Source organism: Vicia villosa, linkage group LG7 (assembly GCF_029867415.1).
Source record: "Vicia villosa cultivar HV-30 ecotype Madison, WI linkage group LG7, Vvil1.0, whole genome shotgun sequence".
In the NCBI taxonomy this organism is placed as follows: domain Eukaryota; kingdom Viridiplantae; phylum Streptophyta; class Magnoliopsida; order Fabales; family Fabaceae; genus Vicia; species Vicia villosa.
Window position 1 is genome coordinate 103,403,788 of NC_081186.1, and position 25,147 is coordinate 103,428,934.

Below are 25,147 nucleotides of genomic sequence, written 5' to 3' on the forward strand. Positions count from 1 at the left end.
GTAACAAATTAAATCATCACATTTATAAGGATTATATTAACCTTGTACCATCGCATTTATAAGGATTATATGAACCTTGTACAAGAACAAATAGTTGCACTTGTGAATTCAGTGCAATGAATGAGCAACGATAACACGGGGTTGTACAAAGCACAATTGATTAGTTTGCTGTAATTTGTAAGAATTAAAACTAAGCTGATGATTGGAAAATATAACTATAAAATCGATTAAGTTTTTCTTTTGAATCATCTACCTTTAGATGTGAGAATTCTTACGACTGATTCTATAACGATTCTATTTTAATTACGAACTTTTATAAAATACATAATTACAACCTTTGCAAAGTCCATCCAATCGCAAGTAGACCTGCTATGTCAGAAGCAACTCCCATATATTGGGAGTCTCCACTCACAACGACAAAGTTTTTATGGCACGTAAAATAAATAGACAATTTTACAAAGCAAGAATTTATGAGAATTTCTTCACCCACCTCCTAACCTTCTTGCCCACCCCTGGTGAATTTACAACATTACCCCTTGTTTCGGAAGTTCATTTTCGAAACGGTACTTTTTTTGAAAAAAAGGTGTTTTCGGAAATGAACTTCCGAAAACGTGTTTTTTTTAATATAAAATATTAATTTCGGAGATGCATCTCCGAAATAAAGTTACAATTTCAGAAAATGTGGTGTTTCGGAAATGAACCTCCGAATTTATGTCTGGACAGAAGAAAAATGAAAAACAACAACGATTCGCTTTATTTAATCGGGTGAAGATTACAACGATAATATTACTGAAAATTAAAGTTACATATTGTTGAACACGGGTAGGTGGGGATGAGTCAACATTTTGATAACGTCGTCCGCCGATCTTTGAAGTTTGGCGTCCAACTCGATCGGGCCTTTCGAAGAAAATCGGTCGAACGTTGTCCACATAACCACTAAATCTTCGTCGTTCTTGATCTCAAAAGGTGTGATCATCAATCCTCCCTCGTCGTTAAGCGATGGCGAGCGGTACTCGAGCTGACAGTTTAAAGAAACTACCTACGACATCAGGAAATAATGATATACTTCTGGCCGATAAGGAAGATGTTTTTATTCCAGATAACCTTCATATGAAGAAGCTTTTTGAGAGCGAGAAAGTTTTTGTATGGTATCCTAAGCATAACATGACACCATTGTTCAAGAGTAAACTATCTGATATTTACAGAAAAGTTGGTGCTAGAAATATCTCTGAATCACTATCCAAAGAAGAATCATCTGTTGTGAATGATGATGTTGAACTCGAGCATGTTGATCCAAATAATATTCTCAACTTAAGGGGGTTGGTTAAGCTTATTCTTGGTTTTCTTGCATGTTGTAGCCTGAAAATGGAACAAAGTAAGAGACATGAAGCTGTTCAAAGTCTTGTCAACTTGAGTTTCCGCGAGACAAAGGAGCCAATCAATGTAAGCTATAGTTTATCATTATCATCAGGGGACGTCATTACAAAAAAATCAAACAAAGGGGTGCGCTGGGAAAGTCAAAGTTCTATGTTTATAATCCAGAAGATGGATAGTGTTCGCGGCGATGAAATGAAACATGCTTCAAATTTCTCTGAAGCAATATCTGAAGGCGTTTTACGCAAGAATCATGATCATGTTCCTGCACTCGCTGAACTAATCACATTCGGTTTCTTTCTGAAATTTAAAAGCGAAGAAATTGATTTTCTAATGGAATCCAAGAATCTACATATTGAGCATGAAGATGAGATGTTCCTCAACTCTGCCTTCTCTTCTGGCTAACTCTATTGCCGCTGCTTACTGGTTTTTCTGTTTGAATATGCTTTTTTTTTCCTCACAATTGATGTCAACAGTTTTAGACTGGTTTATCTAATCACGTGTTAAAATAATTTGCTGGTTTTACATTTATGTGCTTAGCACTTAATTATGGTTGTAGAATTTAAGTTATAAAGTTAATTTCCATTATTCGGTATGTCAAGCACTTAATATATGTCGCTTATTTAATATATGTCGTTTATTTGTTTTTTTTTCAACAGGAGCGAGAGCCGTTGAAAATGCGAGAATGTTTTAGATAAAACATAAAAAAAAAAACACAGTTTCTGCATAATTCGGAAATGAACTTCCGAATTCACCCCCCATGAGGTGTTTTCGGAAGTTCATCTTCGAAGACACCCCCCATGAGGTGTTTTCGGAGATGCACTTCCGAATTATGGAAATTTAAAAAAAAAAAAAAAGCGCTTCGGAAGTTCATTTCCGAAGCAGGGGTATTTTGGAATTTTCACTGGGGGTGACCCCCATAGGGAGGTGGCTAAAGAAATTTTCGAATTTATAACCTCACAATTCCCATTATGTTAAGAGTTTCCAATAACAAGGAGATACGCTCTATCGATGCAATTCTCCACTATAATAAATATTTAATAACACGTACAATTAGACTAATGGATGAGCCTATTCACGTCGCAACACAAATGATCACTACAACCCCATAGTTTAACCAATTAGATGAACAATTGACTGCTAAAAGTCTCAATTGTCATATAAATCAATTATGTCAAATGCCTAGACGGGAAAAAGCATTAAACTCAAATAAAAATATATAATAATAAACATAAGTTCATTACATAAGAAGACACGGAGAATTATCTATATCACATGTTTAAGATAAAATCATTTATAAGAAACCTTAACGAATTCATGGTTTTAACAATAACAAAACAATAATAAAGACTTTCAATGATTAGGAACAAACCTTTAATGATAGTCTTCCTGTTCAATTTTTGGAATAAAAATAACTTTGTATTAGTTCAAAAAACTAAATAATACAAGGCGATCTCTTGGATCCAGCCCACCAATCCGACAATACAAACAAATAAAATACTTACTACATCATCAACCTTGCTATCTGTATTCTTAGTTTCTCATTATACCACCCACTATAAACTATCATATCTATAATATTATCCACTCTCTTTGTATTATCTATACTATTTCCAAAACATTTATCATTTTGACACTTCCAAGTCCCATATATTGTCTCGGTTACAACCATCTTTAAGATAAATGCTTTCCATCCTATTCCTTTAGTATGCATAATAATCCATTACAATTTATCTTTTCATTCCTTGGGTTCATGGCTCACTTGGATCCACTCAAGAACTTTGCTCCAAATATTTTCCAGTTCAGTGCAACCATAAAACACACGGTTGATGGTCTCCTCCCTAGAAAAAAAACAACAAGTGCTATTATCCAATAAGCCAATCAAACGCAGTCTATCTTTAATGGATAACATACCATGACAAGCAAGCCAAAGTGTCATAATTGCTCTTGGCCTCGCAACATTACCATAGAAAACCCTATTCCAAGGCACATGTTCATTCTCAACAATTAGGGTTTTGACGTTTTCATGAAGAAATGCATGTTTTTTTATTCAACTTTTCTGAATATGAATTTCTTCCAACAACTTCCCACTAAATAACTCCTTGATAAATCGAGTATGCCTTGGCTTTTCGCTATTTGTTCTTAATTCAAACCAGAGTAGTAAATAACAGCGCTATAACATAGCGGAGCAGAGGAAGGCCTCTTAGCGGTGCAAAGTAGTATAGCGGCCGCTATAGGAGAAATTTCTAGGTAGCGGGGTGGAGCAGTTTTTTGCCGGCTATCCCTTTCTCCTCTGAAAAATCGAAATTACCCCTTTAAATTTAAACATTTTAAGAATAATTTTAGGTTTTTAAAAAAAAAATTGAATTGAGAGTCCTTTCAATTAATTTTTTATGAGTATTTTATGGATTTTGAGTTATTTGTTTAATTTCAACTTATATATATATATTTATAATTATTATATGTGAAATAACGGTTATCTCGCGGCTCCCGCTAATACAAACACAATCGACAACATATAATTAATGAAATCCATACTCTATTAATTGAATTATTAAACAACTGAAAAAGTTTTAATATTCTCGTTGTTTCCTATTAAAGTTTGAGTGTATCATTCTTCTTTCTTACATTTTACCTGAGATATCTAAATTTTTCTTTCTTGTTTTTTATTCTTCTTTTTCTTCTTCTACTTTTTTTTATTTGAATTTTTCTGTTACCGTTTGCGTGAGGGTGATGGAATGGAGGGATATTGATTTGGTAAAGCTCAACCAATCGAAGCTTCTACGAGAAGCTTCAGTAGGGTATAATGAGGTTAGGATTAAACAGAGAATGTGAGGCGATTGAAGTTAGTTAAAGTAGGTTAGGAATTAGTTAAAATCAACTCACCGAGTTAATGGTAAACTTAGTCCATTAAGAATACAGTGTTTTGGTTCTGATAAGAAGCTACTGTTTTTGTTCTGACTCATCCATGCGAGCAAGTTAAATTACATGTGTATTTCTGGGTTTGAGGGAGTTTCCATCACGTGGGATTTGTTTTTGATAAAGAGTATTTAGCTAATATTGTTCTTGGAGTGACAATGTATTGAGGAACATTTTTGTTATAATTATCCGCTCTAAAATATAGGAACACAATAACTAATGAATGTATAAACTATTGAACTAAATTTAAAGTGAGAGAAATTAGACTAGTTTGTTTTATCTGCATCCACGCCAAAATTTAAAGTGAGAGAAATTAGACTAGTTTGTTTTATCTGCATCCACGCCAAAGTAGCAGTTAATAATAAGCCAAGAATCTTTCCCATGTTTTTATCTAATTTTTTAGCGTATCATACTCTCCTAGAATTTAGGACCGTTTATTTCGGCTTTTAAAAAATAGATTTTGTTTCTTTGTACGTATTTTTTAAAATAGATTTTATAAAATTGTTTTTCAAAATATTACAAGTATTTTTATATTTGATTTTTTAAAAATTAAAACACTAATTTTGACATCCTATAAAACATATATTATTGTGGATCAAAACATAATTAAAATCACAATTATTTCAAAAAATTAATTTTAAAAAATGACTTTTATGAAAATCTATTTAAAATAGGTTTAATATTAAGTGATTTTTTGAAATTTTAATATCTAAATTTTTTTTTCAAGAAAAGTATAAATAGTTAAAATAACATTTTAAGAATAATTTTCAAACTAAATTTTCATTTGAAGATTTATGAAAATTTTCTTTATAAATGTTTTACACAAAATTATATAACAATATAAAAATTATTTTAAAAAGAAATCATAAACAAACGGACCTTTAATAGACTTGGGATTTATATTTTTTTTTAAACTAAATATAAAGATAGACCCTGCTAATTGGTAGGGGTGTTGAGAATTTAAATTTGATGATATCCCATCATCAAAGCTAGTTAGAAAAATTAACTAGTTTTAAAATCAGTTAAAGTTAAAGAAATCAAATACAGCCTGTTTGTTTCAATTTAAAAAAAAAAATTATAGTGTTATATAATTTATAACAAATAAAAGGTCCTATTTAATTAAGGAAAAAATAGCTGAAGTTGTAATGTTTTTCTTACCATCATTAGTATTTTTAAAAAATTTAAGAGATATTAAGCGAAGCTTCTATTTATGACATCAAAAGATTAAGTTCGATGTATCCATCACAAATTCAAGATGTTTCATTTTTGCCTTTAACTAACCTTATCCAATGAAATCCTTATGCTCAATGTTGGTTGTTCTCATGCTTATGAACTTTGAAACCACCTTTACCCTAATTTTAACAAACAAACTTATGTCAAGGCACACATCACCTTCGTGTTAAAGTTTGCTCCAACATGATTTCTCTACCAGAATTTACCTTCTTTCTATTCACAAGTTTGTTTCTGTTCCAACCTCAACTAGAGATTCTATTCTTAACGACCAATACACATGATTTTAGAAGGCGTGTCATGTGACCATCCTTTTGTTTAGAACTCTCAAATGGGTCGGTCCAGTCTACTCCGCTTCAATCCGGGAGGCCAAAACATATAAAGAGGCTGAAATAGGTCGGTCCGATTATTTCATGGGCAGCTAAAAATGAGTCCGACCCAGTTACTAATAAATTATGTGGTCTGATGAGCAAGTCAGTACTTTATTTCAATATTATATTTTTAAATTTATAAAAATGATGTAATGGATAAAAGATACATAATACTACTATAAGTAAAGAGTAATAATAAACTTAATTAAGTGATATTTAAAATATTTATCAAATCAACATCTATATATACGAACCCCATTAAGATTTATAAAGAGAAACGGGATATTATCTCTAATAATTATTAAAATTTCTTTTTATCTCATAAGTATTTTTTTAACCATATCATCTTAAAAAATATATTCATCCTCTTTAACTTTTCTTTTTCAAGTGAAATAATCTTATGCAATTATACCTTAACACAATATTTTTTCTCTAAAATTAATTAAAATTATTTTAAAATTTTATTTTAAATGGGTCAGTCCGAAAGACTGTTTGGTCGATCCGATAGGCTGACCCAAAAAGATAGAGTTGTGTTTTTTTTTTAAGAAATGGACTCTCATTGATTATCCATCTTTGAACCTCATTCATACTTCTCATGCACCAACTAGTTCCATCAATGCTTAATTGTCTCTTCCATCACATGAATAACGTCCACCACAATATAAAGAGCATATAATTCCTTTAGAGGAACATGTAGTTCGTGTTGTGGTTGTTGGACTAAAAGCAGAAGTCATAATAATTGTGCTAACAAAAATTATATTTATATATTGTAACAAATTAAGCTATCACATTTATAAGGATTATATTAACCTTGTACGAGAACAAATAGTTGCACTTGTGAGTTCAATGCAATGAATGAGTAACGATAACTTGGGGTAATTTGTAAGAACTAAAACTAAGTTGATGATTGGGAAATATAACTATAAAATCGATTAATTTTTCTTTTTGAATCATCTATCCTTAAATGTGAAATCTTATGACTGATTCTATTTTAATTACGAATTTTTATAAAAACATATGCAACATCCAAATACAAGATGTATCCAGGGACGGAGCCACGCTGTCAACGTAAGCATGTGCCCCCTTAACTTTTTATATGTATTATTCTCCTATGTATTTCAATTTGGTCATATGCGACCGTGTATGACTGTAATAATGCAAAACATATATGGATAAGATAAAGCAAAACTGTAAGGTACGTATATGCAACCATTAAAGTCATATTATATCTCCAATTTTCTTTTTGTTTTTTTTCATTTAACTTTTAGACTAAACATACCATTAATAACATATTTTTCTATTTTACTTTTTTTTTTACTAGTTTAATTTTTAAATCATATATGTACAATTATATATATATATATATATATATATATATATATATATATATATATATATATATATATATATATATATATATATATATATATATATATATATATATATATATATATATATATATATATATATATATTAATAAACTATTTTAAATACATATTATATTTTTTAATTTGAAAATAATTTTAAAAAAATCATAAATATATATAATATTACTTCACTATTCAAATTTTCTAGCTCTGTCTCTGTCCCTGAATGTATTCAATAGCAAGGATGTCTACTTTGTCAGAAGCAACCCCCATACATTGGGAGTCTACACTCACAACGACAAAGTTTTTATAGCATGTAAAATAATAAGATAATTTTACAAAACACGGACTTATACCCTCACAATTCCCATTATATTGAGAGTCTCCAATAACAAGGAACCACGCAATAGGAACCATACTGTTCTGGACTGGGCCGAGCAGACCCATTTCGCTGACTTTGGGGCAGAGTAGACCCAGATCCATGGTTGGCCGAATCGGCCCAATTCACTTGGCCCACAAACTCGCTAGCCGTTACAAAGCGATACACGCGAAGACCACGTGGTCAAACCACATCGAAGGATTCAGTCAATCTCCTCCGAACCCTACGCCATGCTCACCCAGAACGTGAGTCGCCTGCTGACTCAGCCCTAACATAGGGAGTTCTGACAGATTCCTAGCATGTGGACCTCCAATCAAGGTAGGCCCAAATAGGATATCTTGGCCCAACATTGTGGGCTATAAATACCCTCTTTCACTAGAGGGTTAGGTATTCATTCTTTCTTCCTAACCTGTGTTTGCCCCTTTCTCTGATAGCTACTTACTTTGGCATCGGAGGACCATGCAGGTACCCCCCAATTCTGTCCTTCAAGTCAGATTCAGCCAGCCGTGACGATCCACTCTAATCAAGTCAGATCACATACCAAAAACATACACTTTGTTTTGAGTGGTCTGTTTAACCTAAAAACATAGCATAACAGCAATAGGCATTAACAACATTGATTCAATCAACCTAGAGGACAATCCATCCTTCATCAAAGACCCATTTGTATCTGGCAGCTTCAACGACAGTGGCGCTAGGGTGTCCAACTTGAGTGAAACCCATCTCTCACCGGTAGTTGTTCTAGATAATCTTGTCATTGATTCAAACACCATCCTCACGCCATGTTCATCAAAGTGTTCGTTGTTACCATGAAATTTGCAAAAGTTTGCTTTTGCCACTTGTTGCTTTTCAATTTCACTCCCTCGAGCAACCTCTCACTTTCCGATGTTTCCCCTACATCAAAATGCTTCTCAATACAAATCAATCACCAATAAGCATCTTTACCGTCGTCAAATTGTGTAGCGTGTCCATTTCCCCCTATTACGATTTTCTTATTTCATATTAGAACTGCTCTGATACATTTTATAGGAACCGATACCAAAGTACAAATTATTTATAATCAACGATTAACAAATAAACCAACCTTTAAGAATTATAGAGTTGGTAAAAAAAGAAAGAATTGTAGAGAGCCTAGTCTCTCCCAAACCAACCAACATACCTAATACCTAATCTTCTCCCTTTTCCCTTTCATACAAACGGCCTGTTACTAACATTATGCAACCTAAACAACAACTACTTTGATAAGTAGATCCATAATCATCTCTACTTTCAGGAGGATTATATAAAAACTACACAATTCACCTTACACTTTCATGGCAATATTAAAAGGTTGCATATTTTGAGAAAGGAGATGACCATTGAAATATATAACATATATCATTGATAGAACTTCAAAAGAGATACTTTGAACAACAACAATAATGTTCAAATGCTAATACTTTATTTTCAATCTCAACATCCAAATCTTTACCCATGGTTTAAACAACAAAATGACAATTTCTCCCTTTTCTCGACAATATTGTACAGTACAAATTTCTCAAGATTTTCTCAATCCACTCTCTAAAACGCAGGGGATTTCCCAGATGCGTACTTTCAATAAATATACTACCGTGAACTTCCGGTAGAATTTTTTGAGGATATAGTGGAGTGGATTGATAAACTGTCAAATTTGTTCTCTAAATTTTGATTCACCCTTTTCATAATCAATTTTTATATTACAAATTATACAACAAAATATGATTTCTCAGTTAGTGACATAGTGTCATTGACCTTTGGTGATAAATAACAGCATCATGATGCATCCAAATTTGTTTATCATACACAGCCTTGATCAGTCATGGCTTGAGCAATAGTAAGAAAGGCAGAGATAACTGCTCCATGTACCAAAGCCCTGACAATTAAATTGAGTGATTATTAAAACATGAATATGTTTTAAGAAAAGCTACTAATCGTTGGAGCTGAGCTTTCATTGGTTTTATGCTCTATTGAAAAACAGCACTTACTCGGGGCTTTCCTTTTGGTAACCGAAATCAGTTGCAGCTTTTATAGCTCTTTGATATGTCTGTTTCATTGCTTCCTGCCAAAAGAAAAAGCAGTAGAAGTTGACATAATATTGTTTATTTGCACATTGAGGAAAGGTAGAATCGCTGCGTTGGTAGGTTTTGGGTTCAGAAGCTAATAAGTTTCATTTAATTTGAGTAGAAAGGAAAAAAAGAAGAAAGTATTTGATGCTCAATAACCTCAAACCTATCAACCTTAAAAGGAAAACTTTTGAGGTTTGATAGCTACCTGTAATTTAGATTCAAAGTCCTCGGGGGACCAGTTCATTAAACTGCACTCGTGATTCAATTCAAGTTCTCCAGCCACAACCTACAAACAAGGAGAACAAACGATCAAGAAAGGTTTATTCAATTTCCAAATGTCGCGCTTAAGGCTATTAACTGAACAGAAAATTAGCTAAATGATGTTAATCAATCTGGAATAAACTAGTTATTATGATTTTAATTTGAAGTTATATATATTATGAAAAGAGGTTTAGAAACACATGATTCTCACCTAATCAAAAGTAAGACGGAGTATATGGAATTTAAGTTCAGCAAACAGAGAAGTGTTTAACCTAGACTTGAAAGTTGGAGACCATTTATCCTATCAAGTCACGCAGTTTAAATATCTTGGGCCAGTTTAAATATCTTGGATCAGTTATAGTAATACAAAACGATGGAGAAATACAAGGGAATGTAAACTATCAAATTCAATCTAGGTGGCTGAAATGGAGGATTTCAGGGATTTGACACAAAGGAATCGCTCAAGCTGAAGGGAAAATTTTATCGGACTGTGGTAAGATCTGCGATGTTGTACGAGACAAAATGTTGGGCGGTTAAGAATCAATACAAGAATAGAGTGTAGCACAATAGCAGAGATGAAGACGTTGCATTGGATGTGTGGTAAGAATAGACAGAATAAAATTAGAAATGACAATTATCAACCAGGACGACCACCATTCATATCCACGCACCAAGCTCAATAGTGTTACGCGTGAGAGGTGTATTGCAAAAAAACAAAGTAGGAATGTGTGCAATTTACACATGAAAAATTAAGCAAACATCTCACCCCTCCAGCACCAGCAGCCATTGCAGGAGCAACAAGAACATTAGCTTTCCTCAGAACTTGAACTGCATCAGGGGTACAGGGCATGTTTGAACCTAGAATTCAAATTATAAGTAGATTTCATTAGTGGAAAGACGAGAAAGAAAAAGCGGAATACATATCACATCTCATAAATATAACTACTAACTACCTTCTATTAGTATGCGACATCCTGAATTAACCAAATTGATGGCATCAGCTTGATCAATCTCATTCTGTGTAGCACAAGCAAATGCAAGATCATATCTTTCAACCCAGGGTTTTGCTTCATCATAATATTTGGACCGAGCATAGGTCTTTGAATAGTCTCTACATATGCCAATTTATGAAGGACCATAAAATCATATATAACTGCCCGCATGAAACATAAATGAATGACAGAAATGATACGAACCGCAAACTTCTATGCTGAGCTTTGATGTCTCTCAAAAATTGTACTTTCATGTAGTCAAATCCATCTTCATCAACCAAATATCCCCTAGAATCTGATAAATGCTTTAGTTAAAAAAATGCACATTCTCTGAAAAGATGTCACTAACAATCTTATATTTATTTACAACTATTCTTAATGATGATGAATAATGTTATTGATAGAAAACGATAACTTTCATATATCCAAAAAAGGAAAGAAAAATTACCTGATACTGAAATGGGAAGAGCACCATATGCAATTAGCTTCTCTAAAACATGCAGTGCAATCTTTCCAGAACCACTCACTACACATCTGCAGGAAATTATAAATTAGAAGAGCATTCGAAGATCACAATTCACGAATATGTGAAATAAATTTAGGAGACATCAAATTTCACACTAGATAACTGGTTTAAAAAGAATCTAAAATCCAAAAAAAGAAAAATATGGAAAACGGGAGCTTCCGAGTTTCTTTATAAAATTGTCTAAATTAAAAAAGAAACCTTAATCCTTTGAGTTCTTTATTCATGTCAGCTAGCATGAGTTGGGCAAAGAAAACCTGCAGATGCATGAAAAATTTGATAAATTTAATCTCGAAACAACAGATTAAGAAAAAACTTTGTGGTGACATTCTTGGTCAGAATAGACATGCATGTCGTACGCTCTTTATTCTGAAATGAAAAGTTAGCATATAGAAATGCAGGCTCGTGGAAACTTAAAGGACCTGCCACAAAACGATCAAAGAAAAAAGAGAAAGAAAATGAAAGTCTACCATGGAGTACATTTTATACACATACAGATATACTCATTTACACGTCTCATTTCCACAAGAAGCAGTTAAAAGTTGAAATTACCAGCCCATAGCCAGTAGCTTCAGGTCGAAGACTGGAGCCAGACCAAAATATTCTTGGCCCTGTAAAAGTTCCCTGCAGAAGTAAGGTATGCGTATGAAAATTACCCGACAATTAAAGTTTTTCTTTCTTCAATAAATGCCAGCATAATCAGTATCTCAAAATATCATGTTTCTAAACATATTAGATATGTTCCAATGTACTATACACGATATGTAATGTGCATAATATGCACATTCATTTCTTTATAGCAGAGCAATAACCCAAGTACATAAAGGCAAAGATAGCATATGGAAAAAAAAAATTAAGAAATCTACAACGACAACCAGACTTTATCCTACAAAGTAGAGTCAGCTATATGATTAAAATTAAAATTTGAATTCAAAAAATTAAGATATCTACAAAAACCAGATTAGAATTAGATGCTAAAAATAATAACAAAAATACAAAGTATTGGAAATGTAAGATGTATCCAAGTTATATACTTCCTCAATCCCATTATGAGTATCACATTCACAAAAATAATTTGTCCTAAAGTAAAGAGTATTTTTAAGTTTTCAATATAATAGTAATTACAAATTACGATTTTCTAATTTTACCATCTAGTTAGTACTAGGTGAACCACTCACCACCTTGTATTTATGATAATAGCGAATACACTAATGCATAATAAGGTTGATTTAGTAGAGTTTGTTCCATTTCTTTCATTTATAGCTTCTCCTCAATTTGTGTGGCATAACCTAGGATGACACGCATACTGGAATGTAGGGAGTAATTGTTTATACCTTTGGCCATTATGGTTTACATTTATTGATGTTTTTGTTGAAGCTACACGACTTTAGATAAGGAATGAAGGAGGAGAAAGAATGAAGACAGAGAATTGTGATTAGGTTTATGATATGGAAGAATAAACACTAACTCTTATTAATGCATTAGACTCCTAGTAGATATCGACATCTGGTTGGCAAACTTAATTACCTCCCAGTGACCAGATCAAATATTACTTTTGCTGTTAGCAAGGTTAGTCAATTTTTAAATGCTCAAAGTGGTGAAAGTTGGAACGTTGTGTTTCACATTCTTAAGGATATAAGAGGGCACTGGGTAAAGGATTACTTTATAAAACAAGGATAATAACACTCTTGTTGTGGGTTATTTATTCCTATGCTAATTGGACAGGTTCACCGATAAATAAAGGGTCCACAGGTCCACAGGCAGGTAGAAGGTCCACTTCGTAGTATTGCATCCTTATAGGATGTAATTTGATATCATGGTAGAGCAAGAAACATAATATAGTTGCAAGGTCTAGTTGAAATAGTGTTTTACTCAATTTCAAATCAGCTTTTACATTAAACCCAAAAAATATATATAGATTTTAAGTTTCCTGTTTCAAATTTCACGCATACCAATATTCGCTATCTTTCTATTCCAACTGAACGCGTCCATTCAAGGAATTTTCTTATCATTATAACCCAGTGAATGCTTCTGGTCATCCTCCCTGTTCCTCGTGCTACTGTCCCTAATTCTTTGCCGTCCCTTGCGCTTTCGCTCAAGCACCATCGACCCGAATCCTCCTTTTGTGCACATGTTCCATAACATTCCAGTTCCCACCGTTCTTTGATTTCAAGTTCTCTGGTTTGTTTCTCTTTTTATCTATCAATTGCAATTTTTAGGTGTGGCGGTGTTTTCTGGGTTTATTATATTTCGTAAGTTTACTCAGTTGCAATTGACTATATAGTCAATGGTTCAGTTGTGTAATAGATGGAGGAGGGGTCAAGAGTTGACGTTGTGCAATTGATGGAGGAGGGGTCGAGAGTTGAAGTTGTGCAATTGATGTTTGTAATTTAGTTAGGCGTCAAAACCTCAATTTAGAGGACTTCAAGATTGAAAAAATTGTTTAGACACATTTCAAATGATCATCTCAGTTTATTAAATTTTGCAAGTTGTTAAAAGAAAGGAAAATTTTGAAGACTCTAGGTTGTTGATTTGTCAAGAGCGGCTTGCCATATTTCTACTCATCATTGACAGACGAAACATATTAGATTTGCGGTTGATCGTTTTCAACACTCATTGGACACACTATTCATAGACATTTCAAGAGAGTTTTAAAAGTCAATTGCTCTCTTTCTAAGGATTTCATTGTTCCTTCTTCTTTGATGAAGTTACTCCTGAGATAAAATTCAATCCAAAATATTATCACCTTCCTATTCAAACTATTTTTAGAAACTACTCAAAGTCCAGATAATCACTTTCTTATTCCCCCAAAAGTAAATATTTTTTCGTGGACTTTGAATACCAATATGCCTGAATTTTTTCCACCGTATCGTGGATAACAATGTGACCATCTGAAAATCGTTAGTTGCTATATAATAATGCTTTAATTACCTGAAAATGACCAACTAGACGTCTATACTGTCCAAAAAGATACCCCATCTCACGAGTACCAACGCCCATCTCCTCCGACGGAAGGTCCTAATATACATCCAAGCAAGAATAATATGATGAACGGGCCTTCAACGTGAATAGGTAAAAAGATAAAGGAAAATTGTACTTTCAAGTTTCAATTACCTTGTCAGGACCAAGGTAATGGTACATCTCACACATGAAACTCTGGCAAAATCGCATAATCTGCCACCATATCAAATTAATATTTAGTAATTATAATTTATAAAACTACACAAGATGAGATTAAACTCATAACTCACCTCATTCTCACTTTTGCCTTTTGGATCAAAATCACTTCCACCAGCTGCTCCTCCTAATTTGTAAGGTGATAGAGCATTCTTTAACGTCTGCAGAGAAGAAGTCTTGTATAAAATTGATGTAAAAATAATAGGAAGTACCAAAGCTATTAGTAATTACCTGCTCAAAGCCAAGGAATTTGGTAATACTTAAATTCACTGACGGATGAAATCGAATGCCACCCCTGCATGGACCCATTGACTGGTTAAATTGTACTCGAAACCCCCTATTAACGTGTGTCTCACCCCTATCATCCACCCATGGAACTCGAAAAATAATCATTCGTTCAGGTTCCAACAATCGCTCCATGATGTTAACATAACTGAAACATGGGAATATTAATGATATTATTAATTTAAAATACAGTTTGAAAACATAAGGTTAATAATAACCATTTGAACAAAACTCACTGAGAATTTTTCCCAATGACTCTCTCAAGAGCTTGAACTACCTCCTGGACTGCCTGAATGAACTCAACCTCATGAGGATCCCTTTTTAGCGTGGCTTCAAGAATTGATCCCGCTGTTTTTGACATTACGGCTTCAATTATGGAATTTGTCAGGCAATACCCAAAAGAATGCAAGCATTTTTTATCAAGAAAACAAATAGTGCACATTTAAGCATCGAGAAATTTATTCTTTAAAGTGTAAAACAGAAATTCAATCAAGAAGAAATGAAAATAGGCATAGAGGTATGATAATGTTTTTAATGAAACTGAAAACAATATTAGCACATGTCAGTTAATATAGTAGTATGCGGAGATGGCCAACCTTTTACATATACAGGCTTGTCAGCCATAATTTTATCTTTGGAGGCCGATTGAAGACGAAGAGCCTCTTTATGAAGCAAACTATTATTGTGTTCCTCGAGCGCACTCATCTGCATATTACGACTTCCCTCATTCCCATAAGGATTTCTTCGATGCTTCCTGCCAAATTCCCTGCAGACAGAGCAGAAAATCCTGGGTGTCCCATCTTTGACATCGACATAGGCCCATTTGTAAGTGTCTGCCCATTCCTCTCTCCATCTTTTAACAACCTTTTTCTTCCTTTTCACCTGTTGAGTCTGAGACAGGTCTTGAACGTCATTAGAAAGCTGAGAAACCACCATCATCTGCTTGCTCTCACCATGATCTTCTGCAGAAGATTCGCGCAACGGTGCACCAATTAGTGTTGCATTGCCAAATGAAGGATCATCTTCCCCAGGTCCAATTTCTAAATCAATCTCTTCACCAATCTCCCTCACAACCAAGTGATGCCTCTGTGCTTGCTGAATCAAATTCATATCATCCATTGCAGAATTCATCCCTACTCCAGTGGTTCGCTGCAACATTCAGCATCACAACCCTCTCCACAAATCTAAAATTATCCGCTTTCTATCAATACCAATACAACAATTAATCAACTTACATCTTTTAGAGTTAACAAATAATAATAATAATAATAAGAAAAACTCATTAACAAGTTTGTGGAAAAACTATGAAGCACTAACACCGTCACATGTGACATCTGATCAGATAAGCCATCAATCTGAAGTATAAGTGTTATATACGTGATAACCGCTAAGACAGGTCAGCTTCATAGCATTTCTTAGCTTAATTTAGTTAGACTAATTTCTAACCACACAAGAAACAAAAAACAAACCTATCACACTAGTATAAATTCAAAACAGTAGCATTGTGAGAGCCAATTTTCATTCATTCAAACCCAAATGTAATTTCAGTGCTCAGAAAACATTGCAAACTTAACAAAAATCTCTCAAAACTTCCATCAACCCTAAATTCAATTAACAATAATTTACACCCAAAGGCACAGCAACAAAAAATCCATACTTTTCAGCAATACACAAAACCAGAGGTAATGGAAGAAAAATGTTTTTTTTTCAATGAACTACAAATAATAACTAAGTTTGCACAAGACCCAGAAGGTTAATTTCATAATAGAGGTGAAATACCTTGAGAATTTGAAAGAAAGTGATAAACTTGAAAAACTGAAGTTTTAAGCATCGTTCTCTTCCTCTTTATCTATCTCTGTCGCTATGTTGGAGAGAGATCAGATAGAGGAAATTGCAAAGCGTTATTGAAGGGAATTGGAGAGGTTAAGGTTTGTGTGTGGAACAAAACAAGGGGACAAGGCTTGTGATTTCGATGATGTTTTTTTTGGTGTCTTTGAAATCAAAATGTAATTGATGAGTGATACGATGGGGATTGTGATGATCATCCAGAAGCACTATGTTGTTTTTTTTCTTTTCAATTTTGTTTTTCTTTTTTTTTCAATTCTTTTTTTCTGTGTCTAGTCGTAAGACTTTTAATTTACTCCCTCCGTCTCATAATAAGTGTCCCATTTGCATTTTCTTCTTGTCTCAAATTAATTGTCCATTTACAATTTCAATGCATCAATCATTATTATTTTTCCACTATTATACCCCTATTTAGTAACTTTCATGTTATTCAACTACTATTAATAGGGGTATTCTAGTAAATGACATTAACTTTTTTACTAAAACCAACACATCCAATCATTTTCTTAAAAACCGCACATTGCTCAAATAGGACATTTATTATGAGACGGAGGGAGTAATAAATTAAGATAATTTCTAAATGCATCCATTGATTCTCTCAGTCACTTCGAGAATTTTTATTTATGTTCTCTGTTTTCGTATATTTATATTTGGAAGTATATTTTTATCAAAAAAATTTAGTTTTTTCGTAGATGTATCTACGAAAGCGTAAAAAACCATAGTAAACTGTGGGATAATACAATAAATTTCAGTTTAGCAATTCTTCCGTAAGTACATCTACAGAACATGTCCAAAAAGAGTATTTCGTAGTTGAACTTACATAAGAATTGCTGATATATTTTAAAAACTTGGTATAGAATCAAGTTCGTGGTGAAATTCCGCTTCTAATGGTGTAGTCATTTGCTTAAAACAGTTAAGAATCATTATTTTTCCATAATATATCATAATAATGTAATGTAAATGTAATGGTATATATAGTACACGAAAATAAAACATCTTATAAATCTTACAAATAATGTCAAACATAATAAAAATAAAATTACATCAATTTAATAAAAATACAGACATCAAAAGTGTCTCAAACTGAGAGCGGCGAGACTAATAGTTCTAATCCATAATCAAACAAAATAAGGCCCCCAAAAAAGTCTAGCTAACATAATGGATTGTATGTTGAAAATAGATTCAGTGCAGAACAGCTACAAAGTTTTAGTTATTTTAAATTACGTTTAGAATAAGTTATTAGTAAAACTTTGTAGTTGATCAGCATTATATCTAATTTCATCATACAACATATGGTAATGTTTGTCGACTATGCTCCGGGAGAGTTCAGTTATCTTGGATAACGCCAAAGAAGTTATGTTTTACTGTTGAAGTTGGCTAAGCTTTTTTAGAGGTCTTGTTTTGTTTGAATATGGAACTTAAGTTTTGTTGTTGATGCATGCTGTGCAATCCTCCTGGTCGGCCATAATGTCTGCGTAATACAAATAAAGTAGAATTAGATATAATTAAATTAGAAAAACAAAAAAAAATGAATTTTCTATATTTTATAGTTACATCTACGGAAGTTTCTGAAACCTCCAAAACCCAATAATGGCGTCGGGTCACTATTGCAGAGAGTTAAAAATCCCTCATTTTGGTGGCTTGAACGTTATTTAGCACATCAAACATCACCCCCATTGTCTCTAAACTATATTTCTAAAACAATATAAACATTGCTACACCTAAAAATCGAATTCTAACTCTATATTACAAATACTCTTAAATAACTCGAAAAGTCGAAAACTTACCGATTAAATTGAGTTTTGAACTCGATAGAATGTGTTGATAGTAGATGTGGACGTTATCGGCCGAACTCGAGAGAAAGAAAACAAGTTTTGGGGAAATTTGATTTTTGAGATTGAGAGAGTATGAGAGTTGAAGAAGAGAAAAGTGAAGAATGGGGAGGAGAAGGGTGTGGTACGAATTATAACATCAAATCCTTTCGTAAATGCATCTATAGAAGTATTCGTATGTGCATTTACGGAACAAAACGTTAAACAAAAAAAAATGTGTTTCCGGAGATGCATCTACGGAGGATAATTTTTTCAATTCGTACGTGCGTGAGAGATCCATGGGGTCTAGTTAGAAATTATCTAAATTAACCTTTCAAATGTGTAGAAATATTGTAAAAGTTAAATGACATAATTAAAAAAATAGTATTTTTACATTGAAAAGTGGGAATAAGATTCATTTTAAAATAAATTTTATTCACTAAAATGATACTCATTTTGAAACGGATGGAGTATTATTTTTCACAAAATTAAAAATTTTAGTATATACCTCAAATATGGATTTTCAATTAAAATTAAATAAAATAATACATATAAAATTTGTATTATAATATCATAAATTCGCTTTAAAAATTATATAATTATTTATATGTTATGACAAAAAGTTTATCAAATTAATTGTATAAGGGAAATTTAACGGTTGATCCAAATTTTTTTATCAAATTCATTGTATAAGGGAAATTCAACTTTTACAAATCAAATATTATGTTCCTTATATGAATATATATTTTCATGTTTATTACAATTTAGGTTCTTACAGTTATTTTCATGTTTTGCATAATAGATTTAGTTTTCTATCACATTGTTCAACAAAATTGGTATTTAATTTAAGAAACTAATTGCAAATCACTTAAGATACACCCTCTAATATTAATACACAATACTTAGTAATCAAAAATAACTTTTAAGTTACAGAATATAGAATACAAATTCATTATCTTTGTTAGTTGTATTCTATTGTTTCATGTGAATCAATATATGGTTACACCTTTTAAGCTCGTATTGGATTACTACACATTGTTCTTTAGAGCTGGGATCTAAAATTGGGAATAAATAGTTTTGAATTTTTTTTTCAAATATCAAAGTATACTTAAAAAATGAGATTATGTACTAAATAAGTTAAAATCTGATTGTTTTTTTATCAGCTAATTTTATGAGTTGGAATTAAATGAGTTATAAATAATTAGTGTGCTCAGCTAATTTTTTTATTTAATGTTAAATAATTCATTATCTGATAAGCAGCAGATGCATATTGGATTATAAGTATTTGTTCCAGTCTAATTCTATTATATTTGTCATTTTTACACTATAATCTATAGCTAGATTTTAGTTATTTTTATTAAATCAATTAGTTATTTTTAGTATTTGTTCAACTCAAAATACTCAAGTATTTAAAAAAAATTATACACCTAATTTTTTTGGTACACTTATTTATAATGGTTCAATCATTTCCAGTACAATCAATTTTTTTTTTACAATAGAAATTATATATATATATATATATATATATATATATATATATATATATATATATATATATATATATATATATATATATATATATATATATATATATATATATATATATATATATATATATATAATCATTGTTAAATAGTTAAATTATGTACTCCCTCCGTCCCAAAATAAGTGTCACATTTACTTTTTAGGTTCATTGAATATTTAATGTATCTAGTCTGTATAGAGACCAGATACATTAAATATTCAATGAATCTAAAAAGTAAATGTGACACTTATTTTGGGACAGAGGGAGTATTTCATATGTACTACTAATAGCTTATCCACTAACTTTTATGTTATCATATCTTCATTTGTAAACCGTAAATAATTACATAGTAATTTTTTTAGCATAAAAAGTTTTATTCCGTGCCTCGCACGGGTATACATACTAGTAATTGAAAAAATCTTAATCATTTTTACATTGAAAAGTGGGAATAACATTCATTTTAAAATAAATTTTATTTACAAAAATGACACTCATTTTGAAACGGATGGAGTATTATTTTTCACAAAACCGAAAACTTTGATATTTAAAAAAAATTGTATTACCAGAAATTTTATACCTCAAATATGTATTTTCATAAAAATTAAAAATTCTTATTTTTATCGGCATTTTCGAAATGCGTGGTAAAATATCATAGTTATCATACATTTATATCGGAAATTTTGAAAAAAAAGTATAAATACATGAATATTTATCAAGAATTTTATCATTGTGGGTATAAGTTCATGCATTTATATCATAATTTTAAAAATGCCGACAATGTAAAATTTTAACGCGGGACTAGACATTTTGAAATTATCGGTATTAGTAATAAGGTATTGTAATTTTTGAAATTGCCAGTAGTTCATTAATTTTTTTGAATTTTTCAATGAGGATCAAGGGAAAGGATGGATTTATTACTTCTATGACCACCGATAGAGAGGCAACGAGGGTTCATGTTAGGGCGGCTAAGGTAGAGTCTTCCCAGTTACGGATAGGAAGAGTAGCCACAATCAGTTCTCACCGGAAACAGTTGGTTACACGTCACTCACCAAGTGTGACACCCTATTTACAAGTGTTTTTGGTAACCAGTCACGAGTTTGATAAAGTTATTAAGATTAACTCGAAAATCTCTAAAGCAATTTCTTCAAATAATTTATATGAAAACATGTGCGTGTGAATTAAATGCAACAGTTCGTACAACGACGCCGTAAAGACAAATTTTGGATGAAGACAAGTTTTGATAAACGGCAAGGAGAATAGGAGATAAAGTGTAGTAATAACAAACAAATGTGAAACTCAACACGGAAAAAATAAATGCTTCATTTAAGGAAACAAGAAAACAATGAAAAGACTGGACGCAAACACATACATATTTCTTGCAAACTATTTAGCTCTTTGACTCGGGTACTCCAATTGTGTGGAGATAATGTATGGAATTTTGCGACCCTTGTTACAGAGTATGAATCTACTATTTATTTTATTTGCAAGTAATCGTCGATGATGGTTCTAAGAACTATGAGACTGTTGAGTTTCATCCCACGTTCATTCTTCAAGATCTCACTAACGCATACACGTGTCACCCACAATCTCATGCTTGTTTGCAACCCACGTTGGAATAACCGCTTCTAGCTTTCCTAAGAACTCTTGAAAATAACTGTCAAATGTATCATCGACGTCATCTCTGTTTGACACTTAGATTTTAGAGAATTTGTTAAGTCCTGAAACTCTTTATGGCTTTATCGACGAAACCCGAACGACTGTGCTTCTCAAGATTTTAGGCATGCTTTCAAGTGATCCTAAGCTCGTGGATTTGTTCTAGTGAATTTTCTAAACTATAACTGCCACACCAGTTGGCTCCCTGGTTGACGCTCCATCAATGTTGGATAATTAAAGTTTCAAGACACTTGACATTAATGTTTGACTTAAGACTTCACACAAGAGATGGTGAATTATGTGGTTCAGAAAAACATGGTTTTGAAAAAAAAAATCCAGATTAAAATCATAGTTTGATAACATTTTCTAAAACCTAAGATCTATCAGAGTTTCAAAAAGGTTTTTCTTTAACTTAGCGACAAAATATTTCAAAAACTAAAGTACGGAAGTAAAAGGTTAAGGTAAAAGGTTCAATCAAATCAAAAGGACCTACTCCTCTCCCCAAGAACTATTCTTGAGAGTTTCCATTATATACTTGATAGCTTTTAGTAGGTGAAGCTCATGAACACCCGCATACAAGGATATGGTGGTTGTCCTACAATCATGATAATACAAGATGGAGAATATCATTGTTTGTGTGTTCTCCATTGGTGATACTAAAGTGGTCAAGTTTCCTTCTCAACTGTAGATTGAAGTGATTAAACTTATCTCCGCAAAATATTTGAATTAAATATAGTTTAAAAGGATAACTATTAACCTCTTGAGATTTTAACAGTTGGTCTTCTAACCTATGGTTTTAAAACGAGCTAACCATTAACATATTGGTAAGTTCATCAATATTGATGATATTCAATCTTTGAATAAATAAGGCTTTATAATAGCCTTAAGGTAAGAACATCAATGTTAATAATCTTCAACCTCGATGAACATGGGAACTAATCACACAATCCCCAACCAAAGATTTTAACGGGTTTAGCTTCGAACCACATGATTTTTCCCTAAAAATGGATTATGTTCATCAATGTGCATCAATAACAACCTTGAAGAACTTCATACATTGCTACCCATTCAAAATTACATAAACATCTCACTTAGAAAAGATATTTCCTCACAAAAACATTTGGCTATGAGAGCTAGTGAGAGAAAGTGAAAATTAAAACTTAAAAAGAGAAAGTGTATGTGTCAATACATATTTCGTATTTTGGATGATTGGAACCGGGGAATGAGACCTCTATCTATAGGATTCAAATCCTCCAAAAAAGGAAAAATCATTAAATAAAAAATGAGTAATCATTTAAATGTAATAGCTATGATTTCTAAAATAGGTAAGAAGTGATATGTAGTCGTTGTTAATCATTTGGGTACATTCAAACTGCTTTTATCCTCAAATGCGCGACAACCTAATTGATTGACACTTTGTGATAATCGATTAGATCCCGTCAAAATAATCCTTCTGGCTTTTTGAATGTTCCCATCACTTTCTAAGAAACTTCTATACATACTTCTCAAGGCTTATTCTTTTCAAAAAATTTAATAAAAAGGTTTTAAATGTGTGTGTGCTTATAGCCAACTACCTATATAAAGAAAGAACTTTTGTTTTTACAAAAGTTGCACTCACTTACTAAATAGGGATAACTTCCCTAAGCATGTGTATGATGTATTCATTATGTTGACACCTTGCTTGAGATGTCATTAGGCTTTTGCTATAGTTTGTGTGTTTGCCTTTGTCTAAATAACCTTTGTTGATGTCTGAAGTTTTATCTGAAAGCTTTGGCAATCCTTTATCAACCTCATAGCTTGCATCTTTTAAATTGTTTCAAGTATGTTGGTTGACTTCCTTCATAAAGAAAAATATCTTTAAATGTTATGGAAAATATAATTAATAAATTTAGATTAAACAAATATATTTAAATGACATGGAAAATATGATTAATTAGGTGGAAATAAATATGTCATATCAATAATGCCACATATTTAAAAAAAGACACATCATCATTTCTATTAATTTAATTATTCGTATTGCAATTATTTCTAAGGTGCCTTGATTTAATTTTTTGGTTAATATTTGTTGATTTTTAGTTATTTTGTAGAGTATATCTAATCTCACCTTATACATCTCTCACGCACCTCTGAATTGGCAAAAACGCCCTCCAGCTTCCGTATATGCATCTCCGGAAGCATATTTTTTTACATTTACGTAAAAATGTTTTGTAGATGCACAAATGGAAAACTTCCATAGATGCATCCACGGAATCAACCCAGACCCAGAAAACCAGAACAACAACATTTGTAACGATAAAAGAAACATTCATTGATTAAAATCGGTATTACATCGAAATTTCTAATAGAAAATAGAGAAATTTAAGAAATTACAACAGTCAAAACGATATCATCTAATCCATGCATCATTTAAATGACATCAGTGTCGTTTTCCACCTCATCCCACCAATGTTTCATTTCTCTGGTCTCAAGCAAGGTATTTGTTCTAAGCCTATGAATCATTCTGATGACTTCGCCAGTTTTGTACTCCCCCTATAACCAAAACATCATACCCCTTTTAAGTTGGTTCAAGGAATGGATATGCCAAAATTTCATCGGTACCGGGGATTTGAGAGGAGATAAAATAACATGTCCATCACTTTTGAAAATAATTGGTTCAGGAGCGGGACGCTTAGATGATGTTCGCTACCATGAGCATGGCCTAGAGGATGTCATTTTTGTGTTTGTGTGTAATGTTTGTGTGTAATACAACCCTAGAAACCCAAACTTTATAGAAGCCCTTAGTGACTATGTAGCACACAATCTCTGTCACAGAATGTTCCGTAGGTATATCCACAGAATGATCACAAATATTTTGCTTCCGTAGATGTACCTACGGAAAAAAACCCATAATTTTCAAAATTAGAGTCTTCCGTAGATACATCTACGGAAGTTTCCTTGTTATTTTTTTTAACAAAACAGAATGTTGTAGCAATATAAGTAGAAGCATAAACACATAAACTAATACTTGACAAAAAATGATTATATTGCAATGTTAAAGAGTGTATATATTACACTTTGAAACTAGAAAATACATCAAAAGAACTGTTGCCGGCTAAATCTATTGGTGGTTCCAATTTTGACTTTTCCTTATTCGCTTCCTTCTCGATGTTGTTTAATTTTTCGAATTCGTACATCCTATCTAGGGGTGGACATAAATCAACCACCCGACGGAATCCGTCCGATCCGATGGAAGATTCTGGAAGCGGGTCGGATTTAGTCGGTTTGCGGGTAAGGTCGAAACAGAGAAAAGGGTTGAGGCGAGCTTATACGATCGATTTCGGAGATTGGTTCTGTGCCCGTCGGAAACTG

The 25,147-nt window shown here is 32.3% G+C and overlaps 1 protein-coding gene across 3 annotated transcripts; it reads right to left on the bottom strand.

Moving 5' to 3' along the window:
* Positions 1–9,059: 9,059 nt before the first annotated feature.
* LOC131616294 (uncharacterized) lies at positions 9,060–17,008 on the bottom strand. 3 transcript variants are annotated; one of them, XM_058887586.1, is made up of 16 exons: positions 16,742–17,008; positions 15,559–16,146; positions 15,199–15,328; positions 14,909–15,110; positions 14,752–14,838; positions 14,615–14,674; positions 14,432–14,518; positions 12,053–12,124; positions 11,702–11,757; positions 11,426–11,511; positions 11,182–11,272; positions 10,939–11,096; positions 10,752–10,843; positions 9,930–10,010; positions 9,644–9,717; positions 9,060–9,531 (listed from the first exon to the last, which is right to left on the bottom strand). In XM_058887586.1, exons 2-16 carry the CDS (start codon positions 16,118–16,120, stop codon positions 9,456–9,458), a joined length of 1,914 nt encoding a protein of 637 aa, XP_058743569.1. In that variant the 5' UTR covers positions 16,121–16,146; positions 16,742–17,008; the 3' UTR covers positions 9,060–9,455. The 3 variants fall into 3 exon arrangements, with proteins under 3 accessions (XP_058743569.1, XP_058743570.1, XP_058743568.1); XM_058887587.1 differs by having other exon boundaries at positions 15,199–15,310; positions 15,559–16,163; XM_058887585.1 differs by having other exon boundaries at positions 15,559–16,163; positions 16,742–17,007.
* Between the last annotated feature and the right edge of the window lie 8,139 nt (positions 17,009–25,147).